Genomic DNA, 26,763 nt, shown 5'->3' on the forward strand with positions numbered 1-26,763 from the left:
ATTTATTCCTTTTTACGGAATTTTGGTAATACTAAAGAAATATTGACTAACATTCAACACATTGTTGAAAATTTCATTCCTAAATAAATTGTACCCCTGTTGGTGTGAAGAGCAGAAAAAAAATCCATGAATGAAAATTAATTATTTTATAGTTTGGAATTCGAACATAAACAAGTACTTAAATACTAAATGAATTCAATATTAAAATACTAATTATTTTTAGATTTGGAATTCAATCATAAACAAGTACCTAGGTTCCTACTTATCAACAAAAAGTTAAACCATCTTTTTTCCTTTTATCTGAACAGTTTGTGCGTAAACGCTTTCACGCACAATCAGGCATTTGGGCCTCAAATGAAATATCAAGCTCACATCAAAACCGGTTAAAGTAAAGAACGACTAAATAAGCGTTGGCCATGACTGGGCGTTTTGAACAAAATATCCGGTTACCTCGTTTAAAATCATGTTTTTGTGGCTTACTTCATTTTCTACTTTGTTTAAGCAGCAGGTACTTGCATTTTCTTAGCGTCAAAATCTTAGATACGCAAGAAGAGTTTTTTTAATAACTCACAGTTATTTTAACAGCAATTTAACACGTTTAAAGCAAAAAACGTGAGCAGCGTTCTGACAAATGAAAAATGGCAGAATATGTATGAAAAATTCTCGTTTTACTATAGAACGAATAAGGACAAATAACATGGTTGACATTATTGACAATGGCCTTATTAACCGGATTCTGCCACTAGGGGCGCTTTGACTTTTACAACTAGTAGGTATTACTAGTAGGTAGTTTTGTTTATGGCCGCACTCTAACCCAATGGCCAATAGCTTTGTCACAGTACCGATTTTTCGGTAAAAAAATCGATTTAAAAAGAAATTTACCGATCTACCGAAATCTATTGAAATTCTACCAATGTTTTGACATTTCTTCATAAACATAAATGTAAATATAGAAATGGTTTTATTTTTTATATTTTGAACAAACTATGTTTTTGTTTTTATTTTACCGAATAGTAGCTACCCACCACTCTAACGGTCTTTATGAACCTAGAGGTTGGCAATTCTGGCCATAAATCTACCGATTTATTTTTCAGAAAGCTTGAGGTTGGCAAAGCCGATGACCAGTGTGACCACTCTGATTTCTGACATTTGGTGGCGGTATATTATAATGATGTGTTTATAAGTTTTTTGACAGAAATTTTTAACATTGCTGTTATTTTACGTCTGATATTTTGAATTCTGACACGGGCGGCGAGCGGCGACCGAAAGCACTAAAACCTATCTTAAATGCTTCGAGCTTCAAGCTTAGTCATCATAATATTTTGGTTTCTTTTCGTGCTTTAAAAAAAATATTAAGATATAACTAGAACGTTTCTTCAAATAATAAAAGTGATTATTAAGATTATGCTGATTAGCGTAATTCAATTCCACCATTGACACATTGAAATAGTACAAATCAGACGATATTTTGTAAAGTACAATGTCTAATAATTCAGATTATATTGCCCTATCGAACAGTCCTATTTCAAATGGGAATGAGGGACGAAACAACAGCCCGTATTTCAATAGAAACCACAGCCAAAACTATGCCCCGCGGTTCGGTGGCTTTAGAAATAACCACAGTCCTTATAGCCCTTACAACCGCGGACAAGGGCGGAAGGTAAAACTACAATAATTTATAATGCAAATTACTTTAATTATATAAAAAGATAGTGAACGAAACATGTTAGATACCTGTATTATCATGTGCCTTAGTGTTTTTATGTATATTTAAAATTTATTCATATTTTTTATGTTTATTTTCAGAGTTTCAATAATCGCCCACAGTTTGATAAGCCCCATGATATCTCTAGCTACTATCATCCATCTATGATGCAAGATCCATGGGAAAAGTTGGAGAATTTGTTAAAGAAACAAAGTGAAAATGGTTTGGCAAATGATTCGTCATCATCATCAATGAATTTAAGCGCATTTAGCACGGATGGCAGCCCCAACAATTCTCAATCTGGCACTTCGGCAAGTTCATTTTGTGAATAATTTTTTGTCTTATTTTATATATTTAATTTCTCCCATTCATTCATCATAATCGCATAAAAATGTAATTTCATGTAATTTTGAAAATACTCTATGAATATTTTTGAAATATTATTTTCAGATTTATAAATTAACTGGTAGTGAAAATTTTCAAAAATAATCCTAATTTTTAATTTAAAAATTATGTAAATAGTTTTAAATAGAAATGAAATAAATTATTGACTTTTAAAATGCATGTCAAAATGTGAGTACTTGGTAAAATAAGAATACATTACATTATTATATCTATGGGCGGGATGAACAATCACATAAGTCAAAATGCCTTACTTTTCAGGAGACAGTTTTTTGTGTCTCAAACATTGCAGAAATCAAATCTAACATTGAAAGAATATCCTTATTCTCCATACTTATAGGAATTGTATTATTGCTAATAATCAGGAATATATAGTCATGTGATAACTCTTCAATGTATCGTCGTTTGAGGCATGAAGTTAGAAAAGGTTCTTCGAGAAAACTTTTTTTTTAGCCGATAACTAATAAATTTATTCTATGTGATAAATTACATCGATAATACTATCCTTAATAACGTTATTTGACTCGGTGTTTTGGAACACGTGTGAACATAGGTGCACACTACAAGATGAGCAAATTTTTAAAAATTTACTATGCTGACTTATGTGATTGATATTAACTCATAGAAATATTTTTTATAATAATATTATGATTAATGATGTCCTGTTTGTTAATTGTCTGCAAATAATTATATTTATTGAATAAAATTTGTTTTTAAGTATTCAAATCAACATTATTTTTATTACTGAGCCTTGTTACTCAGCAATAAATTGTACATATATTGAACTAGCATAAATTGAAGAACAATTATCTGCCCTTTCTTTATTTATTACCAGCCTTAGCCAATTTGCACAGGTTACCTACATGTTATTCAAACGAAAAAGAATTCATATACATAGAAAAGAATAAGGACAGTAAATAAAAACAAAGGTAAAGAGAATTAGTCTTACAATAGCTCAGTTTAGCCATGGCATCCCCCACACTCTTCTGGACATTAACGAGAGATCTGCGAAACGCAGAAAGATCCAGCCCAAGAAACTCTAAGTCACTGGAAGAGTTTATTAGTCTACACATTCTTGACATTGGGAAATTTAAGCCATAGTTAGATTTGGAAGATGCGAAAGGTTATTGTTTCTAGTGGCACAGGAGGGAACATGTAAGGAGATTGTTTGTAACAAAGAAAGTACATCACTTATTGAGTTCAGTATTTGAAAAATACAAGGTCCAACTCTGTTCTACGGTTCCTCTTTCGAAGCCGAGCAACCATGCGACTCTTCTCGAAAATCGATGCTGAACGGAGTCCAAATGGTCAATATGATTCCGATAGTACGGAAACCAAATTACACTAGCATATTCAAAATGGGGACAAATTAATTAACGGTAAAATATTTCAATGGTGCTAATATTGTTTAAGTCTGGTCAATCTACAATGTTATCGATGTGTTCACGGTAGGACAGTTTACTGTCTAGAGTAATACAAAGGTGCTTTATTGAATAAACCAGTGATACTGCAATGTTTTTATTAGTGTAATAAAATTTCGTGGGATTTTTAAGTCTAAAGAACTGATTTCTTTACACTTTTCAATATTAAGTTAACGACCATTAATATTGCACCATTCATTGGAGGAATCAATATCTTTTTGAAAAAAAGGATAATCAGGTTGATGACTTTGAGGATCTTAGGCTAAGTGATAAAATCTCGAGAGAAAGTCTCGAGATCGGTCTCAGGGTGTTGTCCATTTGAGATCACTTGTGGTCTCGAGGTGGGTATGGGAGACTCGACACTGACTTTAGTCTCAAAACCAAGACAATTCTGTGTCGAATAGAGAGCCAACAAGCAGTCTGCTGTATGACTTGATCGCACGTTTACATGTTTTTATTTTTCAAAATGGATTCACGTCAGGCCCGCGAGGGAGCTAGCGCAATCTTATACGCAATTAAAAAAGCTATTTTTTAATTGCGTATAAGATTGTGCAAAAACGAAAAATATTTTTAAAAGTATTGGGTGAGGAAATGGGTGGATCGTCGAATTGACTTTGGAGCCGGTTCAACTCTCGTAAATGAGATGCGGTTGGAGGATTCAGCAAAACATACACTTATTTTCTTGACACGATTCCTGTACAACTTGTGGTTAACATTCCATAAAAATTTATTTTCCTTATAAAGATTTATTAATTGAAAAATTTCTTTATCTGTCCATTGTCGTACGCTTATTTTATCAAATAAATTCAATCAGTTTATGCACAAAGAAATGCAATGCGCTGTTAGAGAGTGCTCTCAGCTCTTTTGACATTGACGGAAGACTGGAGACTAGATCTCGAGTGCAGGAATGAACATGTCCACTTGCGACACGTGTAGTCTCGGCAACCAGTAACGACTAGTCTCAGAGAGTGCTCTCAGACCCATGTACAGATTACAGGCCCATATACATATACAGAGAGCAAATTTTAATATGGAATTCTACCGATTATCTGTGTACACAATAAAAAAGGTGTTATTTTTCTTGTTATTATCAATTCAAACATTTTGGGATAACAGATAACATTGAAATAGGTTGATAATTTTTGACATTAGATTTATCCCCTAATTTAAATATTGTCAAAAAAGATGTTTTCCATGAATCAGGAAATGTTCCTGAAGAAAGAGATAAATTAATTAGATCAAGGGTATTGTAACCTTTGTGCCCACCCACGCACCTCTTTATACAACACTGTGTTAATGATGATGTCTATTTATAAAGTCGTGGACCACCATCTTTACTTCACTGTTCTTGACAATCTTGCTGAAGGAACAAGTGTACATTGTTCAAGAAAAAAAGTTATTTTTGTTAATATGAATGAATTAATATTTCATTATAACAATATTTCACAATGAAAATCGTTGGCGTTTATATATTAACAAAATCAAGGATTTTTTAACATTTATTTTCTTTTTCTTCTTGAGAAATTTTCACTTTGTTCATTAAAGCATTTCAAATTTCTGCCGATACACTTCTTCTTTCCAATATCAGGTTATTACATTAATATTTTCCATTCTTCTCCAACACAACATTTCCAATGCCTCCAAATATTCTCTTATTTATGATTTTGTAAAGCATTTTATAATAAATTTTACCAATCATTACAAAGTTTTTTTAGTTGAAAATTATATTTTAGCTTTGTATTCGATGATCAATCTAAGTACTTAGTACTGTTCATTTATTTAATATATTTCGCTATTAACTGTAGTTTTGAGTGCTCTATGTGAGTTTTTTTTTTCAATACAATGATTTTTACATAAACAGGAGCGCTGCAATGGATTGTAAATTTAAAAAGAAATCCATTTTAGAAATTGAGTTTTCTTGTACTGACTTCAATATTTTTGAGACTTTTATATGGAAAGTTGTACTCAATGTAAGCCGAGGCAAGAGTGTATTGAGTGCTAAATTTCAGTATTTTGAAAACAATGTTTTCATTTGCTAAATTCAATTTAATATAGAGGATAGAATTTAACTAAAAATATAATTTTAAGTATACACACCCAGCGCTGATTCTTATAAAACTACCAAACTATTTATTTAAGTCAATTATATTTTGTAGCACCTGATTTGGACCCCATACACTGTATATTGATATTCTATTAATACAACACTAACAGGTAACCGTCGCGGACTGTTGCACGCTAGAGAGCTTTAAGTTTTTATAGGATAGATGTTGAAGGTAAAATATTGTTTAATATGTATTTAGGGCATGTTTCCCGTGCCAAGGGACACCACAGTGAGCAAACATTGTTTTAAAAAAAAAATACATTCAAAAATTGTATAAGAATAAATAAATATTCAATCCTTATCCATACAAAAAGTTAGGTTAATCGGAATGTAATAGAAAGAGATCTGTAATTCAAAATAACACTACAAGCACCATTTATTGTGGACAGCAACAGGGTCTGCATTGAATAGAAGAATAATTATATAGGTAATCACTTATTATTAACTCCTCTAACATATGCAGTAGGTTTGCATCTTCTATCATATTCTAAGGCCATGTTCTTCGGATGATCCTTCTAACTGCTAAAATTGTCATTTCCTTTTAATTATGGCCTTTATAAGTCTGAACCCTAGCACCAGACCTAAATATTCCAAGTCGTCTTCTGACCATTTTGCTTACCTATCTTGGTACTCTCTAATTAAAACACCTTCCCAGGGCTCCTCTAGCTCATTAATCTGCTTTCATTGCTTGGAACTCTTTGGTACTAGACTACTCTTTGACTCTCACCATTATACAGATTCGCCATTGCCTACCCAATCGTTTACCTTATTTGGTTGACCCGGAACTTTGGCCGACATAATATAATTTGACTAACCCCCAATCTAGTAGTTGATCCCTGGTACCTACTACTCAGTAAAGCTAGAATGATAGCTTTTAGACCCTCTCGAAAACATTATGAATACGGAGAAAGACTTTAGAATACAAGTTACAGAAATTTCGTCTGTCATAAGCACCACGTCATGTTCTTTTGCACTAGCCATAACCATAATTTTAGTTCATATTAATTATCCCATACAATAAAATTCCATTAATTTTTTTTAAATAAAAATATATTTAAATATTTTCACATTGCACTCAATTAACATACATTGAATATCAATGAAATAATAATAATTAAAACATGTACACATACTTTATTCCCTTAACGCTGAATAATGTTTTATAAAGTAGGAATGCTGAGTACATCTTAATATAAGGTATTATACTCATACCTGTGTTACATATTCACTTCATTTAAAGACTAGAATTATAAATACATCTACATTTATATTTTTACTATCTATAATACGTGTCACTTTTAAGACGAATTCTGAAAAAACAGGTAAGAGATAGGTTTTAATGACTATTTTGATAAAGCTCCTTTTACACGTACTGTAAAATAAGAAAAAAGAAATCTGATTACTATTAGGGGGTTATAATTGTATGCATGTACTCCTATGCTGTCTACTGTTAAATTTTAACAACATTTTTATAATGTAACGGTTTTTTGAAACTATTTGATTTTTCATTAATATTTTGTTGCACATAAAATCTGGTTGGTGATATAAAATCAATTACTCAAGATCAAGAGAGAGTACTTATCAATTTTAAAGATTTATGAATTATGAGAACATTTGTATTACTTTTAAAATACATTTTTAAAGTATGTTTTATTTATCATTTATATTTAAAGCATTAACTTTGCGGTCAAACATTTCAATAAATGTTAATAAATTTTAATATATGACTACTTACTGACTTTTTAATGTCTACCAGTTTCGATATGTAGGTAATTAAAAATTCGGTAAGTGGGTATATACTAATATTTACCAACGTTGATATGTTTTAATTTATTGTTCTCATTTTCAGTTTCCTAAATTATTTTAGGCCAGATTTTACTAATGCAGTAAAAACATACTTACTTAATAACAAAATGAGTACGTATAATTAAATTAAAATTATTATTACTGACCAAAAATGAAAATATACCATATTCAAATATAATCTATTTTCCTCTGATAAAATGGACAAATAATTGCTCTCTCCCGGTATGGTATATTTTTAACTAGCAATAAATAACTCCCAAAAATAAGAATCAATCAGATCTCTGATCTGGAGTTCTCAAAATTAATACTTCGTTTTAAATTTGATAAACGCATCCCAATATCCAATTAGCATTTACAGCAGAATATTTAATTTGGACTTTTATATACACACAATTTTGAGGCTATACTGATTGAATGCATAAAGTCAACAGTCTTTATACATTTAAAATATGTTTTAATATAGGTGCAAGATGTTGGTTAAAACTTTATGCTATCTATGCCTAGAATAAATATTACTCTTTTTGAAAGCTTTGGCTTTAAAAAAAATTTTTAAAATTGTGAGAGGAATAGTGCGTTAAAATAATAAAAAAGCTTTAAACGCGATTATCTCGGAACTTGTTTTAATGACTTCACGACTTTTAATGACAAGCCTCGATTTATAAGCAATGTTTAGGCTTTAACTATTTTACTACCAATCCATAAGCAACTTTCTTGCTTCAATGATATTTTTTTAGAACTTCGGCTCATAACATATTTTAAAATGATTTGTATACAGAATCAATAGAACAGGATGGCATTAATATCTGGAATTTCCTAAATAATATTTTCAATGCATAACTGGTCCAAATTGATATGTGGAAGATGTTGAAATCTTAATTGGTAGTACATTCACACAGTGCCCCGTTTTAAAATGATTTGGTGTGTTGGCTATCAGTGGATCTCCAAGCTGTGGACATACTGTTATTCTGAAAAAAATAATTAGATTGTATAAAAATAAATGAAAAGTATAAAGTAAAACGTCTGCAAGACAAAACTAAATCTTGAAACTGATAATTAATAATGATTAAATAATTTCCAATCTTAAATACTTTCTGAAACTCAGACAAATTTGTATGTGGTTATCATTATTATTAAAATTAAGTAGCATATTTAATGAAATTAATATTGGACTTTTCTTAGCGAATCAATCAGCAAAGACATAGGTGATGATGTGTCGTAACCAAATACATTATAATACATTTATTATTAATTATATGAATAATGTGTATGTTATTTAAAATTCACAGAAACAACTTTTTGAATCGGGTTGTGGTCCCGTGGTTAGGGTTGTAGACTCACAGATCAAAGGTCCGAGGTTCGCACGCCGCTCTACCATAACTTTATTCCTTTTAATAGCGAGTTATTTACAACTCGTTGAAAATGGACCCCAAAATTGAAATATTTGCATAAATCATAAGAACGCAAATGTTTTTTTTTCGTAAGCACAAATCAAATGAAATAAGTCTTTGTAAGTTTAAGAATCGGGTTATGGTCATGTGGCTATTATTACTCTACTCCAATTTGATTCGCATTTTCTAATTGTGAGGTATTTACAACTTGCTGAAAATGACCCCAAAACTGAAATATGTGGGTAAATAAAATTATATGAACATAAATATTTATTTTAAAATCAAAAGAAAAAAAACTTGTATTTATTTACCTTGTTTTATATTCCATTGATTCTATATGTATCCATGCCACATAAACTCGAGGAGACATCAAAATTCTCCAAGTTAAAGGATTCAATAAATTGGTTTCATATTCCCATTCAATAATAGCTGAATCCGGTACCCCCATATCTTTGGCAGACACCAAGAGAGTCCTCTGTGTTCCTGGCTTGTGGTGTCTATAATAATAAACATTCATGATAAGAGGTGGATATTTTTCCAGCATAAATTTAATTTAAATGTTAAAATGAAAATTGAAATATGAAATTGAAAAAAAAAAAAAATATTTGCAACTAAAAACTAAAATCAAAGTAAATTTTTAAACTCTATTGTTTCAGATTGTAACTAAAAAAATATTATACAAATTGTATTTGAAAAGCTTACTTTTTAAAAATTCTACCAAGATTCTGAATGTTACATTAATCTATATAACAACACAAACTCTCAATACGTATATATATATGTACAATATTTACCCTGCATGTTCTTCAAGGGGTATTCTATCAGAGTGGATTCCGTTCTTGTCGATAAGTACCATCCACAGTCTTCCCACATCTCCTCCATTAATTGAACTTTCCATTGAGGCAGAAATATTGACAGTAACTCGGTAATGCATTTCTTAAAAAAAAAAAATTGTTAGTTGGCTCATGATTTTTACTCTAAATTAAAATATTAATTTGAAAACATTTACAAAAAAATATAAATTAGTATTGTACTTACTACAATATGGAGTAGCATCACCTGTCATTAAAAATGCTTTAATAGATTTTGTAGGTGATACCGCATTCTGATCTAATAACTTTTTATATGCAGTATATGCATGGTAACCAAAAGGAATGCACTGGTTACCTGGCTTTCCACATTGCATACAAGCTCCTTTTAAGAAATCCTAAAATCATTTAATTAATCATGAGCTTCAAATTATGATTGTAGCAGAAAAATAAACAACAGAAAGTTCCATAAAAATACATTTTATTTTTATCAGTAAGTTTACCTGATAACTTGGACATTCAGCAGCCATAAATGGACAGGATGATAAAATGCTTTCTACAAAAAACTCGTGACTTCGTACATGATTACAGTTTAAGAACTTCCTAAAGCCATTAAATATGGATCCATCTTTGGAAGCGATGTATTGCATCATGCCCTGATTACAGCCAGGTTGAATAGCTCCACCATTAGGAAAGAAGTCTACGTGACCTATCAATTCTGATATTCCGAGGCCTGCAAGGAAAACACGTTATTATGAGAAGCATGGTAGACAAGATTAATCGTAAATAACTTGTTTATCTACAGACCAAAGTTTAATTAAAGCAAAAAGTTATCATGGATTGACCCAAAATTCCTACAGAGACAACAAATAATAAACTAATCAGCAAAGGGAATTATTTATTTTCAGAAACATATTTCAATTCCGATACAAAACAAATACTAAGAATTTTATCATTTACATACACAAACAAGTTCAAGTGTGTCACAAAGTACAAATCCAATGCGGATAGTAAATAACATGTTTATTTAGTAAGCAATATTTTGTATGACTGGCTTTACCTCCAGTAATGAATTGCGATGCATCTGAATGGATGATATCCACAAAGTTTGCATCAGAACGGTCCAATTTTACCATATTTTCAGTTTTTCCAAAATGTGGCTCTGCAGGATCCATGCCCGTTATCCTTCCCAGAGTCAGTCCAAATAACTAAAAGAAAAATAAACACCAATAAATCAATAAATTATTTAATTATACTTTATATCTACAATATTATAATTAGGTAGGTACATAAAAACAGTACCTACATATACAAATGTATTTTATTTGAATTTGCAGTTGATTTGGAACTACAAACTTTGTAGTCGTCATTAAAATAATCACAATGAGTGGAAATGGGTCTACCGACAATTAATGATAATTGATGGAATCGTCTTGATGTTTTTATTCCGGAATCACCAACCTTTTTCAGTGTATGTCCTGTATAACCTCCACAATGAGCACCGAGAGAGTGTCCAATAAAATGGAAATTATCTAAGTTTTTCAAATTCAATTGTAACTGAAAATAAAACATAAATTTTAATAAAATGCATATTTAATATCCCGACTATACAAATGTGGTCTTTGCAATTTTATATCAAATTTCATCATCATCATCATCATCTCTCCATCTGCACCTGGTGGTATATAATATAAATGGAGCATATATGTATCGATCAGCTGTTACATGAAGGCAAGCTTCAGGTGCCAGTCCAAGGACAGTGAAATATTGCAGTGTTTAAAAACCACACATTTAAAACAAATATTTCACTTTGATCCAATCAGGAATCGAACCCGGAACCTCGAGAACTGTAGGCGAATGCACTAATCGTTATATTACGATATGTATAATAATAACGAAGGTAACTTACATAGATATCATGGATCAAGTGGGCAGTTATAGCTCCGACAAGTCTTATATTGGCTACCGCCTGGGTGTATGGGGGGCTTGAGCCGCCTCTCCAGTCTATATTTATTACTGTTCCATCGGCATTTTCTTCTAAGGAGAGAAGTGCTTCGGTCATCTCTTGCACCTAAAATTATTTACAAAGATAGTAAATGAACAACTGATTAAAATTATTCTAATGTTAAATATCTTAATGTTGTTGAATTTTGTAAAAAACTTCCTACATATTATTTTGGTTCACATGAGAGCCAAAATTGAATAGAAAAGCAGCATTTTTTTATTTTTTATATTAATAGTAGATTTTCACTAGATTAAGAATAAATATACTAGTTTTAATTTACTAAATAACTAACTAACTAACTAACTAACCATCACGCCATTTCCCCAGAGGGGTAGGCAGAGAGGATAGAACGCCACACCACTCTGTCCTGGCACACTTCCTTTGCTTCCTTCACATTCATACATCTTCTCATGCACGCACGTCGATTATTCCGACTTTTCACATGACCACTTTCAAGAATTTGTTGTACTTGATCATGCCATGTCTTTCTCGGCCTTCCTCGACTTCTACAACCAGACACATTCGCATCATAAATCTTTTTAGCCGTTCTTTCATCATTCATTCGCTCCACATGACCGAACCATCGCAAAAGACCTTTCTTAATTTTGTCGATAATGCTTAACTCAGCCTTGCATTCTGCTCTAATTTCGACATTAGGGCACCTATCATACATTGTTTTTCCGCACATTCGCCTGAGGGATCGCATTTCAACAGCATTCAGTCTACTTTCGTCCCTTTTTTTCCAACTCCATGCTTCGCTTCCATACATTAGGGTTGGTACCAGAACTCCATTATGAACTGCTAATTTAGCCTCTTGCGATAGACACTTATTTGCTACGACAGACTTTAAGGCACCATTAACTCTGTTACCGGCACTAACCCTCCTTTCAATATCCTTGTCCATATTTCCATCTCTAGTAAACATACTACCCAGATATACAAATTCTTCGACCTGTTTCAAACTATCTCCATTTACTACAATCTTACATTCAGTCATAGTTACATTTCTTTCAAAGACCATGACGTTCGACTTTTGCACATTCATTAGCAAATCACTCTCCTTGCACACTTCGTAAACCTTTGTAACCAAGGATTGCAGTTCCTCTTCGCTGTCAGCTAGGAGGACTGCGTCATCGGCGTACAGAAGGCAACTGACAGTAAGATTACTCATTTTCGCTCCCACATCCATACTTTTCAATTCTCTCATACATTTATCCATGTATATGTTGAATAACCACGGTGACATTACACATCCCTGTTTGACTCCTTTAGGGATGTCAAACCAGGAAGTTAATGACCCATTTACCCTTACACACGCTACACTATCTTTGTACAAGGAAGCAATAGCGCGGACAAGGTTGTCACTCACTCCATACTCCGATAGAACCATCCATAATTTTTTCCTATCAACTCGATCAAATGCTTTTTGCAAATCAACAAAAGCGCAGAAAAGCTTCTGGTTTTTCGCCAAAAACTTTTCTGTCATATTGCGTAATGCAAATATTTGATCCATACATCCTCTACCATTCATAAATCCACTCTGTACATCCCATACTTTCTCCTTGGTCACGTTTCTTACTCTTTCTATCAGTATTCTTCCATACATTTTGCCGACAGCGCTCAGAAGACTGATAGCTCTGTAATTCCCACACTCCACCTTAGAACCCTTTCCCTTGTATAACGGCATAACAACTGCCCTCCTCCAATCAGGTGGAGTCCTTTCCTCCTTGAGACACAAGTTAAAAAGTTTATGTAGCCATGTGAGAATTAATTTGCCACCCGACTTAATAAACTCTGCTGCAATACAGTCATACCCTTGCGCTTTACCATTCCGCATACATTTGACAACGCTGATAATTTCTTTCATACTAATCTGACTTACCTCATCATTTGCGTTCAGACACACCTCGGATAATGTCGATACATCGGCACCGCCCGAGTTACCAGTGTGCGATTCATAAACTTCCTCAAAGTATTCCTTCCATCTCTCTTTTATTCCACTCTCACTAGTCACCATTTTTCCATCCTTATCTTTAACAACTGTCATGCCTCCGCTTTCACTGCTACTCCTGGAGTTTTTCACAGCTTTCCAGAAAACTTTAATGTTTTCATGGAAATTGTGTGTCATTTTCATTCCTTCTTCATCCTTCAATTTTTTCTTCCGTTCACATACACCCTGCTTTACCTTTTTCTTACTTTCACCATACACGCGTTTAGCCGATTCATATTCAATTGTATTCTTTTTTACAGCAAGCAAATTTATCCACGCATCCTTCTTTTCTTTAACGAGTTTTTTGACTTCGTCGTCCCACCACGCATCACCTTTCTTTCTCCCTAGCGTTGTCACACCGCACACTTCTTTCGCCGCCTCGCACATACTTATTTTCAAACACTCCCACATATCGTTTATACCCATACATTCTACATCTTTTTCGTTCAGTCTGTGACTCACAGATCTTTCAAAATTATCTTTTATGTCAGCATTTTGCAGTTTTTCAACTTTGACTCTAGAAGGAGCCTGAACTTTGTTTGTTTGGGACCGCCATCCCTTAAACAGAATCACCCTTGAGATCACTAAAAAATGGTCTGATTCCATCTCGGCCCCTCTGTACACACGTGTGTCGACAGTTACAGGCTTCAATCTAGAGTCAATGATGACATAATCGATAATCGACCTTTCATTTCCTCTCTCCCATGTGTATTGGTGGATTCCTTTATGTTCGAAAAATGTATTTGATACAAAAAGGTTCCATTCCAGGCATACCTCTAGCAGTCTTTTCCCATTGTCATTCACTCTTGCATCCCCAAACATACCTAGAGCTGACTCCAGCCCATCTCTCCTTGTTCCCACCCAACCATTAAGATCTCCAGCCAAAACTATCCTTTCGCTATCTTTTTTCCCATTCATCACATTCATTAGACTCGTCCAAAACTCGTCCTTCTCAGATTCACAGTCGGAGTTGACAGGAGCGTATCCTATGATAACAAGCAATCTTGTCAGTCCGACCCTAAATCTGACAAACATGAGTCTCTCACTTACAAATTCATATTCATTCATACCCTCTATCATTCTTGGCGATAGAAACGCAGCAACACCCCGGCAAGCTCTGTCCGTCTCAGGGAGACCGGACCAGAGGACCAGAGTATCACCGTGCTCCATCGAACCACTCCCTTTCTTCCAAGTCTCAGAGACACACAATAAATCTATACATTTATTCTTCATTATATCACACAGTTCATTCATCTTATCAGTCATACGTCCTCTTACATTCCAAGTGGCAATTCTACATTCCTGAGAATTCCTCCTCTTTGCGCCCCCCCGAGAGAAGCGACCTGATGGGTTGCGAGCCTCATCGCGGTCAGCTAGCGGCATTCTCCCATTCTACAATGACATTAAAACTAACTTATAGCTTAACATTCTTCCCACATAATACTAAAAATATACACTTAATTAATTATCGACATTATATTGTACTATTTAATATTAATTATTATACCCCCTCATACTATGCTACCTAAATGCTCAACTATAATAAATGAAAACAATGACCAAAATAGATTATTTCTAAGACTTACAGTATAAGTATTCACAGAAGTATCTAACACTAAAATCCACAAAATAACGTCATTTACACAACAATAGCAGTCATTTAAAACTAATGGTGTCTCTATTGTGTACCGAGCGTGTACATTTCTGCTGGAAGCTCGAGTCGCCGCGCGCCGGTGCCACGTGAGTCCCAGATGTTCCAGCTGTTGATTGTCGCTCAGTACAGCACCCGTCTGCATAGGCTTTCAAGGAAGCTAAAAACTTCCCGCGCCTTACCTCGCCTCGGTCCGCGGTTTGGGAATCGCACTTTTGCAGGTGTCAAACAATACCCCAACTAATTAGCCCCCTTTTCACTTATTGTTTATTGTTTATTGCTAATCCACACATTATTGCCTCAAAAATATTAATATAAACTCATTCAAATTACACTGGCAACGTTTTATCTCCTAGGGTGGAATACAAACTCTAATGGCTTATGTATAAATCCCTGCACAACGCTGCTCCGGAATATCAAGGGTATATATGCATTCCAGATGAACTAGCTGACAGGCGTCTTGTGGTTAAATCAGCTACGTCTAAGACGGGAAAAAAGTTATTATACCTCTATGCAAACAGCGCACTAAATTCAGTGAACGCGCATTTACGGTCGCAGACCCTATGACATGAAATGCTCTCCCAGTAGAGGTGCGAGGCTGCGAGAGCGAAGTGATGTTCCGGGAAGAACTTAAAAACTCACTTGTTTTCTAGATCATTTGAATAAATCCGTAGCATGTGATAACAAAATAAATTGTTTTCATTAAATTACAAATTTAAAAGCTTCAATTAAATTTAAGCACTTTGTAAAGCGTCCTCGAGGTATTATATTCCGAAAGTGGTGCTGTATAAGTTATCCATAATAATAATGATATTAACTCAATGTCTTGGACATCAATGCGTTATATTTGTGCATTCCGAAAGCGTTAGCTATGCTGTAACCGTAACATGTGGCAACTTCTTCAAGCAGTTCCAGGAATTTCACACACACAGAAAAAAAAAAAACAGTCTTAACGCTGTGCAACACTTTGAATATTGTAAAGTAATAATGTAATGTTACTGTAACTGTTTTCTTTTACACATATTTTGTTTTCAACTTAAGTAAACCTCACTGTTTTATAAAATCACACACTTTGTCAAAATTTGAAGGGTAAATGTTTAAAATGTCCAGAGGAAACAATTTAAACTCCGGAGTAACTTCACAACGCACCCGGTCGCCACCGAGCGCCGAGGCATATTTACTAAATACACTTTATATATTCAAATACGATATTATACATACATAACAAGGATTATTTGATTTCCTATTCAATTTCCTGATACATGTTTAATTAGTGTATCATTAATTTCTATAGAAGCAACATTTTTATTTGGTACATAATATGCATAATATAAATATAGAAGTAACTGTATTTTTTTTAAACATTATTATTTGTTGGTTAGTCCAATCAAGTAGTTTTAAGCATCATAAAGTTAGCGGCCCCTGTGATTTTGTGGTTAAAACGCTTGACCCTTAGCACGGAAGGTTCCAGATTCGATTCCCGGTGAGAACACAATAATGAAATGTGATATTGAAGAAGTTAATAATGAAGAAGTTCAGTGGTTTTTTTAAAATTTGCTAATAGACTACCAAACTAAGCTTAATTATTTAAAAAAATGTGTTTCAAGTTATCAGAACTGCGATTTTTAAAAGTTATGTAATTTTGAAATTACTCTGCACCTGCCGTCACAAGTTCTTGTGGGAGAGTTCTGATGATTGGTGAGTTGGCTCCCCAGAAACCGGAAATCTATCACAATACTTTATCATTGGTTTATTCGGATGAACTTGTGACGTAGTTACAAGTACTTCATTTTTATTAATTTATAAAAATATTTTCGAGAAACTTAGCTGTACAATTAAATACTTTAATTTTTACTGCATGCAAGAAAGCATTTTTAAATTCAATTTCCGATAGCACTAAACTTCCTCATCGGGCCTCCTGGTCCAAAAAAATAAATAAATAAAAGAACAAAGAAAGGGAGTTGCTGACCACTGTCAATAGAAGAAAAGCCTCACACTTTGGTCACATGTTTCGCAATAAGTATGCCCTTCTACAACTTATTGTGAGGAAAGATAGAAGGCAAGCGGGGTGTGGGGCGTAAAAAAGCATCATGGCTCAGAGACAGGGGTTCAGTGTGCCGGATGCAGCAGATTTGATTAGACTGGCCCAGGTTGGAGACGAGTTCAAGATGACAAAGGAAGCAAAAGTTTAACTTTATGCCGTAGTTGTGTATTATATATCGGCTATATACCTATAGGTAGGAGAAGCCGAGGTAGAATCAGAAGGGTTCATTGTGATCACGATCCTCAGCATTAAGGGACCGACTTTGAAGAGAAGATACCTATATTATATTACTAATCCGTTTTTGCTATCATCCTTTTTAAATCACATTTTAAAATATACCTTTATGACATTTTGAATTAAAATGAATAAAAATTAACAAAACTTATCATTCAAAATTAAACTATGAAAGCCTTTAAATTTGACAATTGACTTACCCATAATTTATTTCCTCCTTCTAAATATCCGTGTGATATAAAGAAAAATGGTCCTTTTGGACTCATGCGGGCTTTGGAAATTTTATCAGGATCGTTGGGGTCCAAAAAAAAAGGAATTTTCAACTCTTTTCTTGTAAACATGGGATACCTATAAAAAGCATAAACATATGTAGCACTAAATTAGAATGAGAAATAAATATTGAAGTCTTCAATAAAGTTCACACTGAATAAACTAAATACCTTTTTTGTATAATGTATATAATGTTGTGTATATTTTTTATAAAAAACATAGAAATGAACATGTGAAATGATTTTTTTAAACAAAATTTAGCTTATTCCATGTAGTATAAAAATGAAATACTAAACATATTTGTACATCAACAATATTTTGAGTTTGTCCAAATTTTTGTAGACAAGCACTGGATTCAACTCCCTGGGGAGCTGTTTATATCAACATACAAACTCAAAATATTGTTGATAAATCCACCTGGTCCATGAAGAAGTATAAAATTTTTTTTTAAAGTTACATTTTCAGGCGTTGCCTAGTATGTAGGTGAAATAATTCAATTAGATACATCTCACCCACATAAATAAAGGTTTCAGCTCTTTAACTTCACAAACATCAACAGATGAAATAAATGAAGAAATATAGATGTTCAAATATGGGCAGAATGGTGAATGTTACACAGTGTGTAAAGTGGCCACTTAAACCAGCCATTGACAGGTCATAAGCCCTGTAATGAAAATGAAAAAGAAAAATATTTTCAAACGTAGAGAAAAGTTTAAGAATTATATCAAGAGAGAAAAAAGGAAATCAAGCTCGTTTTATAAGTATCAAGTCCAGAAGCAAATATGTCAGCCTTATCCCCACACTGATTACCATATCTGTGGAGCCTAGGGATAGGCAAGTGCATATATGCAATATGTAGATGTGCATTATTTTTAAATATTTGAAGTTAACTGTTTGAAAATTAAATCCTTGAAATTGATTTGTCCTTTATAAATAAGTACAAGGCGTTTCAGTTTTCAAACATATACTTAAATATTTAAAGAGGTAGTCGAATAGATCATAAACAATAAATATATCAAATTTAGGTATAGAATTATGTATTTTTTTATTCAATTATGGTTGGTGTCACATACTAGTGCATTCATATACCACATCAGTTACAATGTGGTGTACATTCAAAGCATGAGAGCTTGAGGATTAATGATCTTATTAATTGGGAAGCAGGGAAATCCAGAATATGGCATTTTTTCCATTAAAAAAAATACCTGTAAGTCATAACAGTTTTTGTTTTGATGAGAAAAATTCATAAACCAAAACAGTTTTAAAATGGAGAAACATTCTAGCAACAAGGGACAATATACCTTTAAAAGGCATATTTGCAAATTAAAGTGATTCTGTTATACAACCCGCTGCCCTAGTTCTTGTATGTTCAATAGACCATTTTTAGAAAATTGAGTTACGAATTCCAATATGTTCATTATCTTATTACGCATCCATGTAGCTAACGAATTATTCTTTTTTCCGTTATTAAATAGTATTTTCAGCATTTTTTGAGTGCTAATCTCAACTTACTGATTTTACTTATTTGACTTAAAAAACAAATAAAATGTCATTTGTAAAATTTGCAGAATGGTTTAGTGAACATACAAGAACTAGGGCAGCGAACTGGATGTCACAAGACACATCTCCACAGGCAGTTTACTCAAATACTACACAAGTGTCATGCATGTACACTATATTAGTTCATGTCCGAGTCTGTGGTTGCCAGCAACATGTTCCATGCAAGAAATACTAGTTGTACATGCTCAACAGCTTGTCCTCCACATATCGCACACCGCATCTGAGGACATAAGTCTCCTTGGCGATGCCCACATGCATGGAAAAATTGCTCGTTGCCGAACGAGAAAGCTGCCCGAAGGAGCTCTCTCTAACTTATGGTAGCCTTAGCATCTTTGTGCTAAAAGAAGGTAATCAAGAAGTATATAATATGCACTTCATTGGATTGAGAAAAGAGGGAAATGAATGTACATGCTCAACAAGGTATCTGGTTCTCTAAAGCGAAATATCATGATTTGGACTGAGTTTTTTTTCACATTGGTTATTATAATAATTGTCTTCTTAATCGCCCATTTTAATATGATGGATTTAAACTTAAGCACCTGTATATTATAAGAAACGCTATTTTGATGTACTCGATATTATTATACAGTTATTTTTATTGGTTTATTTTAAATACAATTAACAAGAGATAGATCTCGTAATAGGTATAGTCATCGCCAGATAAGAATGCCTACGCTCACATAGTAACCGCAATGTAAAAGACTTGTTAGCTTAGGTATTCTTATCTGGCAACGACTTTACCTATGTAATAATTATTAAATTACATATATTATATTTTTAATTCTGTACAATATTTAACGCCGACAAAGAACAAGTGTCATGAGTCAAACGCTTCCTATAATGTTGAACAGGAAAATAAATTAATAATAGTAGGACGTTTTTTTTACTTTTTGCAGTAAACATGTTAGGTACATTATTTTCATTATTCAAAAAAAATATTTTAACTGTCATTTTTGATAAAAAATCATTTTAATAATGCATATAAACGATACTTTAATTTCTCCCTAAATTACTTTAATTAACTTGAGAACCCCTTTATAATCAGTAATCTATCAGTACCTTACTATGATTTAGTAGTGTAACAAAGTTATAACTTTACTTTTAAGGAATAATTGTAACTGATAGCACAATAAATTATAATTATTTATCTTACCTCACATTCATGACATCTGGAGGAAACGGGAAGACACCTATTGGTCTATTTTCTGTAATCCATGGACCCACCACCGAGAAACATCCATAGACTCCATAACATCTTTCTGTGTCCCTAGTTGCTATAATAAAAACAAATTCATTCTAAAATATAAACTTGTGCCTTGATTGAAATAACCTCAATGCATTCCAAATGAGGTACCAACAGTTGGCGTGTTTAATAAATCTCTACAACGTGGCAGGTCTACATCTAATTGAGTTAAAATAATAATGGTGTTTTTGAATTTCGGTAAATATAATAATGATAGTATCACTTCATAAAATAAAACAAATACAGTAAGCAAATCGAGAGAACCAGAAGAACATCAATTCGTCAATTTTGAATACATAAATATATCATCACTAATAATTAGAGACAAAACAGATATCCTGTAACTATCCAGTATTCGGCCTAATTTTACTATTTAGCCGGATACCGGATAATAGCTCAATATCCGGTAGATACCTAATATTCATTAAACTGTGAAAATTTCACAAAATCAACACCATCAAATTGATTTATTGATATTGACCGTGTTTGAGAAAGAGGAAGTAACCCTTATTATTTGTAAAACTGACTGTTTTTCAATAATATTATTATTAATTTTAAGCTGATATGCTTAAAGCTGATATGCTTAAATCTATTTTAACGAAAGTTAGTTGGCACACTTTAACTTTTCCGAAAGAAATCTAGTCCATTTTTGAATTCATTGTTATTGACCTACTCTCGAATACAGGTTTCAGATATGGAATCCCTATTTTGTTAAGCATATCAACTTGTTGGAAACAGTGCAAAGACGAGCAACAAAGTTGTCGCCAATCTTAAAATGGCTTCCATATGTGGAGAGACTGGAAACTCTCGGTCTCACAACGCTGCAGGATCGGCGAGAAAGGGGTGACCTGATAGAGACATACAAGATAGTTAACAGTCACTATAGCTGCCCAAATTTGAATCCCATGTTCAAGTTTAAATAAGATGTTCTTCAAGGCCACAGTCTTAGGCTGAAGAAAACGAGATTCAATCTAAATCCACGGAAACATTTCCTGAGCAATAGGGTTGTTGATGGTTGGAATAAGCTGCCACACAAGAGCTGATCTCAATATGTAGTTTCAATAGGTTAGAAAATGGACTTGATTTGTTTTGGAAAAGTTAAAGTGCGCAAACAACTAACTTTCGATAAAATAGATTTAAGCATATCAGCTTTAATCTCCTCGTTTAAAATTAGTATGATAATAATAATAATAATAAAATAAAAAATGTTTTTCGAAAATTATATTTTGATTAAAAATATATCTGCGTGAAAAAAACAAAACGCAAGGGATGAAACTGCCCAAAACCGTTATAATTATAAATCAATAAACTTACAAACCATATTATAAAAACACCATTGAAATATTATAACCGCTTTTTATTTTATGGACATTATTTTTTTTGTTTTTAACTATGAGAGATATTCGAGTACCGGGGTGTTTTTATTATTTTGTTAGACAATGAGGCGGATATTTGGCAGTCAGATACCCGGCTATCTGGCTTAGCCATCCGTTTCATCACAACTGATAATACTTACCTAATATTTATTTAAAAAAAATAACTAATCAATAGTAGCTAATAGCTTATAGCAACTTAGACAAAATTGAAAGAGAAACTATAGAAAAAAATGACAAGGTGGCACCCAAAGCGGTTTTGATTTATTATTTAACTCTTGTGTCGTTATGATGTAACACGAGTCTACATAGGATACAATATTTGTTATATTTCTTATTTTTTTTAAATAAAGAAATTTTTTATAATTAAAATTATATAACACGATTATGTTAATAAATTGTTAAAAATAAATTATTCAACAGTATATAATATATTGCTTTGTTCATACCTGTATTTTAAATACCTGTATTTTAAAATATCTTGTCTTTTGCGTAACCCTTAACAACTGAGATACCAATGTGGTGCGTCCCAAAAATTGCTCTTCAAATTTAATTCAAATTAGCATCGGTGATGCAGAAGAAATAAAAGCATCTTGACTTGCAAATCAGACAAATCATTGGCAAACGAAGATGATTGTTGACAAAATAATCTTAAAGAGGCAGATAAAGATGGAAAAAAGTACACGCTAAACAAGCCGTATAAGTCTGGCATGGAAATGAAATGTCTGACTGATGGAACCACAAGCTACCTGCACAATACGTACCACCTATACGAAGGAAGGGACAGTTATAGAAAAAGGGCTACTTAACGTCAACGCAGTGTGTTTTGCGTTTGCTAAACCGATTATGAGAACAAATAGAAAAATCACTGCTGATGACTTTTCCTCAATTGAAGTATGTCAAGAACTGAAAAAAAATCGGAAGGCTGAAAAAATGGAAATCCATTCGAATTCCTTGATAAAAACTGCCAAGTCAACTAAACTAAGTTAAGAAGAAACTAAGAAAGAAATTACGCTGCTGCCCAAAAAAGAAGAAAAGAGTCATGACGATATCTTCAATGCACCTTAAAGAAAGCACTGACCTTTCTAAAGGGATCGCTAAAATAATATCACTCTACAATTCACCTAAAGGAGGTGTGAATTCCTTAGACGAAAGGAGGTGTGAAGGCCTAGGTGATGGCTGCAAGTCATATTCTACAAGATATTTTGGATTTTGCTGCTGCCAATTCTTTTATAATGTCAAATTAAAGCTCTTCAGATCGCTTGACTTCATGATAAATGAAAGAAAAATTTTATCTTGAGCGAATATGCAAAAAATGATTTTCACACGAGCTCAAGCTTCTTATGGGCCGTATCTTAGGGAACGATAAGGCTAATGAATTTAATCAACTGAGACCTGGGATTAACAAAGTTGAAACCTTAAGGAGTTATTACATATGTTTCAAGAAGAAATGACGTAGAACCCGTTATTGGTGTCAAGCATGCGGTCAGACGGTATGCTTGCTGTGCTTAAAACCAACCTATAATAACTGTTGCTAAAAACAGTTCCTGGATTAGTGATTTACAGAAAATGGAATAACATTTAATGAGAACCGTCCTAACTTTGTAATTTTTTTTTTTTTTTAAGTTCTTATACTCAGTTTTTAAAAAAAATCTTTTTTGATCATTGTTAGTGATTATTCAGTAATGTTCAGGTTTTTTGAAAAATAAATATTTTATTATGAATCCAATTATTGTTTATTTATCTTTTTGTCTTATATTTGAAATAATTAAGGAGTATGAAAACAATAAACATAACAACTACAGAAACCTAAAAAAACAGACAAATATCATTCTTGCATCAGTAGAAGTGATACAAAATCACACATCACATGTAGCGATGAGGCCACACCACGGGTAGCGCACAATTATTGTAGTACTACAGCGTGTTGAAGTGAGCAGTGTGGTATTTCAACAAGTAAATATCGACGCTCGAAAAGAAAGAGTTAACAAGCGACACGAAGCAACTCTACAGAAGAGCCAACAAAAGTTTAATTAATAAAAAATCAAATGCTAGATTCTTTATAAAATTTAAAAATAAAAAATACTTTGATTGGCTTTTCCGTAAAGTTACTACATGTAACTTTTGCTTTCCAGCCTTTCCTTTCCTTTTGTAACTTATTAAATTAATATTAAATATTATTTATATTCAATGCATTACCTTTGTGCATATTGATGAATGTTAGTAAATATTTGTATTAAACCACTACGTCTCGAAACCGGTAGACATAAAAAGTCGGTAAACATGAATTAATATTTAAATTTGTAAGAATAAGAATTTTTAAAGATGTAGAACACTATAAAGTAGTTTCAGTATCAGGCAATAAAATAAACAAACGCAATTAAAAATAGGAATAAAATAAAATTTGTGATCTAAATAAAAATGTTTCTCATGCCATTTATTACATTTATATTTTTTAAATTACTTAAATTTATAACAATCGTCCGACATACATCTATTTTTGTGTAAAATGGTGACATAAACATTCTAAAGAAAATGTATTTGTCATAAATACGTTGATATATTATTTAAGTACAAACGCATTTCAATTTTATGGTTATTATATAAACATTTATAATATACCTACAACAATGCAGTTACATCTATTTTTGTACTACTTGTGTACCTTGGTACTTTTATCTATGGAAGCACATTATATTTGAATTGCAAAATTCTTTTAGGACTAGATGAACAAATGAATTGTATAGATATTACATTATTTACATAACTTATTTAGTTCAATATGTACCCTTAGTCAAGAGGTTATAGTATATTAATATAAGTAACTTTACTAATCAGTTTAAACAAATAATTTAAAAACAAAATATATAAATAAAGTGTACGAACCTATTTGGTTTGTGACTTCTGTATTATTTTGTATTACAAATAAAATTGTTTTGAAGAGAAGGCCTGCAGTAAAGTTGTGCATTGTGTATGTTTATCACTTCAAATAAAAACAAATTATCACAGCGACCACAAAAATGTTGCAACTGTTTCTATATCAAAAATATACTTTTAAATTTCAAATAAAGTTATACACAATAATAAAGTCTTCCTAACTTATATTATGTAAAAAAACAGGAATGAAAAAAAGGAATATGAATTGTTTATATTAGTTACAATAACTTGCACATTTCTTGTATTCACTTTTAATAACCACTTCTGCAACATAATTTTATGAGTAAAATACTTGTTTTTGTGTCTTTTATGTGGGTAGACACTTTAAATACAGAATGTAACAATAAAACTCTTCACAAAATCTATACGTGTCCCTCTGATTTGGAAACTAGTTAGTAACTGAAAGATTAGGACAAGTTATTATGTACTTTTGTACAGTAAATACAAAAGAGATAAAAATGCAGTGACGCAAATGGCTAGCCGTAACAAATAATAAGAGTAATGTTTACTAAACTTTGCCCTCATCCACGAACCAAAATAATATTTGCTGAGATCATATACCTACCATATAAATTATTTTCCATTTACTTGACTTTTTTTGTATATTTTATAATGCCATTTTAATAAACACCATTTTTTTTAAAGAACTATGAAAAATAAAATACCTTATGATGTAAGTGTATTTACTTACCAGAATACTAAAATGCTTTTAAAGAGCCAAATAACACACAAAATGAAGGTTTTCGCAGTAGGTATTGATTTTAACCACCATTACTATTGAAATAATATTCTTTCTCTTCTTCTTCTTTCAGTGCCTCGTCAGGTCCCGACATTGGCTCACTGTAGCGAAAGCATCTCTGTCCTGCGCCACTCGGAACCAGTCCTCAACTCTCTTTATTGGAAACACTCGCCTTAGTGATTCCTGGGAAAAGATGACCAGAACAGTTTCCCATTGCTTTCTTTGGTGGATTTTTCTGTCAGGGTTATTATTATTACTATGGATAATTTATATACCGCCATTATCATAATATAATACCTCAAGAGGGGTTACATTCCCTCAGCTAGTTGGTTCTGGTTTGGAGGCGCCAGAAACTCGCCCTTCACCTTTATCTTATCTGCTTAGATCACACCGTTACTAATGTGATCCCATTGCCAGGGTTTGCAATGTGGACGCTAACGAGTCGGACTAGTCAGTAGTATTACAAGTGGAATGCAACTGAGCGAATTGCAGCATTTTATAAAATCATACCCTTCAGCAAGATGTGACTCACTGCAACCCTATTAACAGTTTGAACCCCAAACAAACCTTTATTTTTTCTCTAATATCCTGTAATTGATTTCCCAAAAAAATTTTTTTTTTTAAAATCCTTCAATATCTTAAATCGAGCCTCCAAGTTTATTTCTAGTGAGAGTCCACAACATTACCGCAGGATCTAATTTGGAAAATGAATATTTTTTACTGTTTTTAAAATGGTTTGTGGTATGTTAAACACCTACCACATCATAACATCAACCACAATTTAATATTACATAATCAGAAAGCGTGTTTGACTAAAATGAAATAATAAAACAGAAAAGCATCAAAGTTCATACATCTTTTTTTAAGATTGTTTTTTTACATGTGTTTTTTCCCAAAATAACTATTTTTTTAGGGAGTTGTTCGATATGGAATTACATAAGATTATGTTATAATAAAATTCAAGGTAAGGTATTAGATTATGATCATGTTTATAGATTTAAATGCTTAGTGGCAGTTTAAAAATATGAAATAACTGAAGAGATCATGTTTGTGTTCATTATAAATAAATCAGTCTATACTTA

General features: G+C 32.5%; 1 protein-coding gene and 1 long non-coding RNA gene across 3 annotated transcripts; one reads left to right on the forward strand and one right to left on the reverse strand.

Moving 5' to 3' along the window:
- Positions 1 to 1,126: 1,126 nt before the first annotated feature.
- LOC148282646 (uncharacterized) lies at positions 1,127 to 26,763 on the forward strand. 2 transcript variants are annotated; one of them, XR_015822044.1, is made up of 3 exons: positions 1,127 to 1,660; positions 1,807 to 2,016; positions 25,755 to 26,763. It is a non-coding gene; the product is annotated as an uncharacterized LOC148282646 (long non-coding RNA). The 2 variants fall into 2 exon arrangements; XR_015822043.1 differs by lacking the exon at positions 25,755 to 26,763 and having other exon boundaries at positions 1,133 to 1,660; positions 1,807 to 2,830.
- On the reverse strand, positions 7,985 to 25,344 carry LOC148282647 (pancreatic lipase-related protein 2). The gene is made up of 11 exons (XM_088224751.1): positions 24,892 to 25,344; positions 20,543 to 20,663; positions 17,760 to 17,907; positions 11,545 to 11,706; positions 11,097 to 11,192; positions 10,696 to 10,843; positions 10,139 to 10,368; positions 9,865 to 10,033; positions 9,621 to 9,762; positions 9,138 to 9,323; positions 7,985 to 8,403 (listed from the first exon to the last, which is right to left on the reverse strand). Exons 1-11 carry the CDS (start codon positions 24,971 to 24,973, stop codon positions 8,265 to 8,267), a joined length of 1,623 nt encoding a protein of 540 aa, XP_088080877.1. The 5' UTR covers positions 24,974 to 25,344; the 3' UTR covers positions 7,985 to 8,264.

Source organism: Micrasema longulum, unplaced genomic scaffold (assembly GCF_059751315.1).
Source record: "Micrasema longulum isolate JH-2025_06_02 unplaced genomic scaffold, ASM5975131v1 h1tg000307l, whole genome shotgun sequence".
Classification (NCBI taxonomy): Eukaryota; Metazoa; Arthropoda; class Insecta; order Trichoptera; family Brachycentridae; genus Micrasema; species Micrasema longulum.

Coding starts and splice junctions, on each gene's coding strand:
- LOC148282647 (XM_088224751.1), bottom strand. CDS start 24,973: ATGCACAACTTTACTGCAGGCCTTCTCTTCAAAACAATTTTATTTGTA. Junction 11,707..17,759: donor AAGGAGGAAATAAATTATGG/GTAAGTCAATTG, acceptor AAATAATTTTAG/GTGCAAGAGATGACCGAAGC. Junction 9,324..9,620: donor CCCCTTGAAGAACATGCAGG/GTAAATATTGTA, acceptor TTATTATTATAG/ACACCACAAGCCAGGAACAC.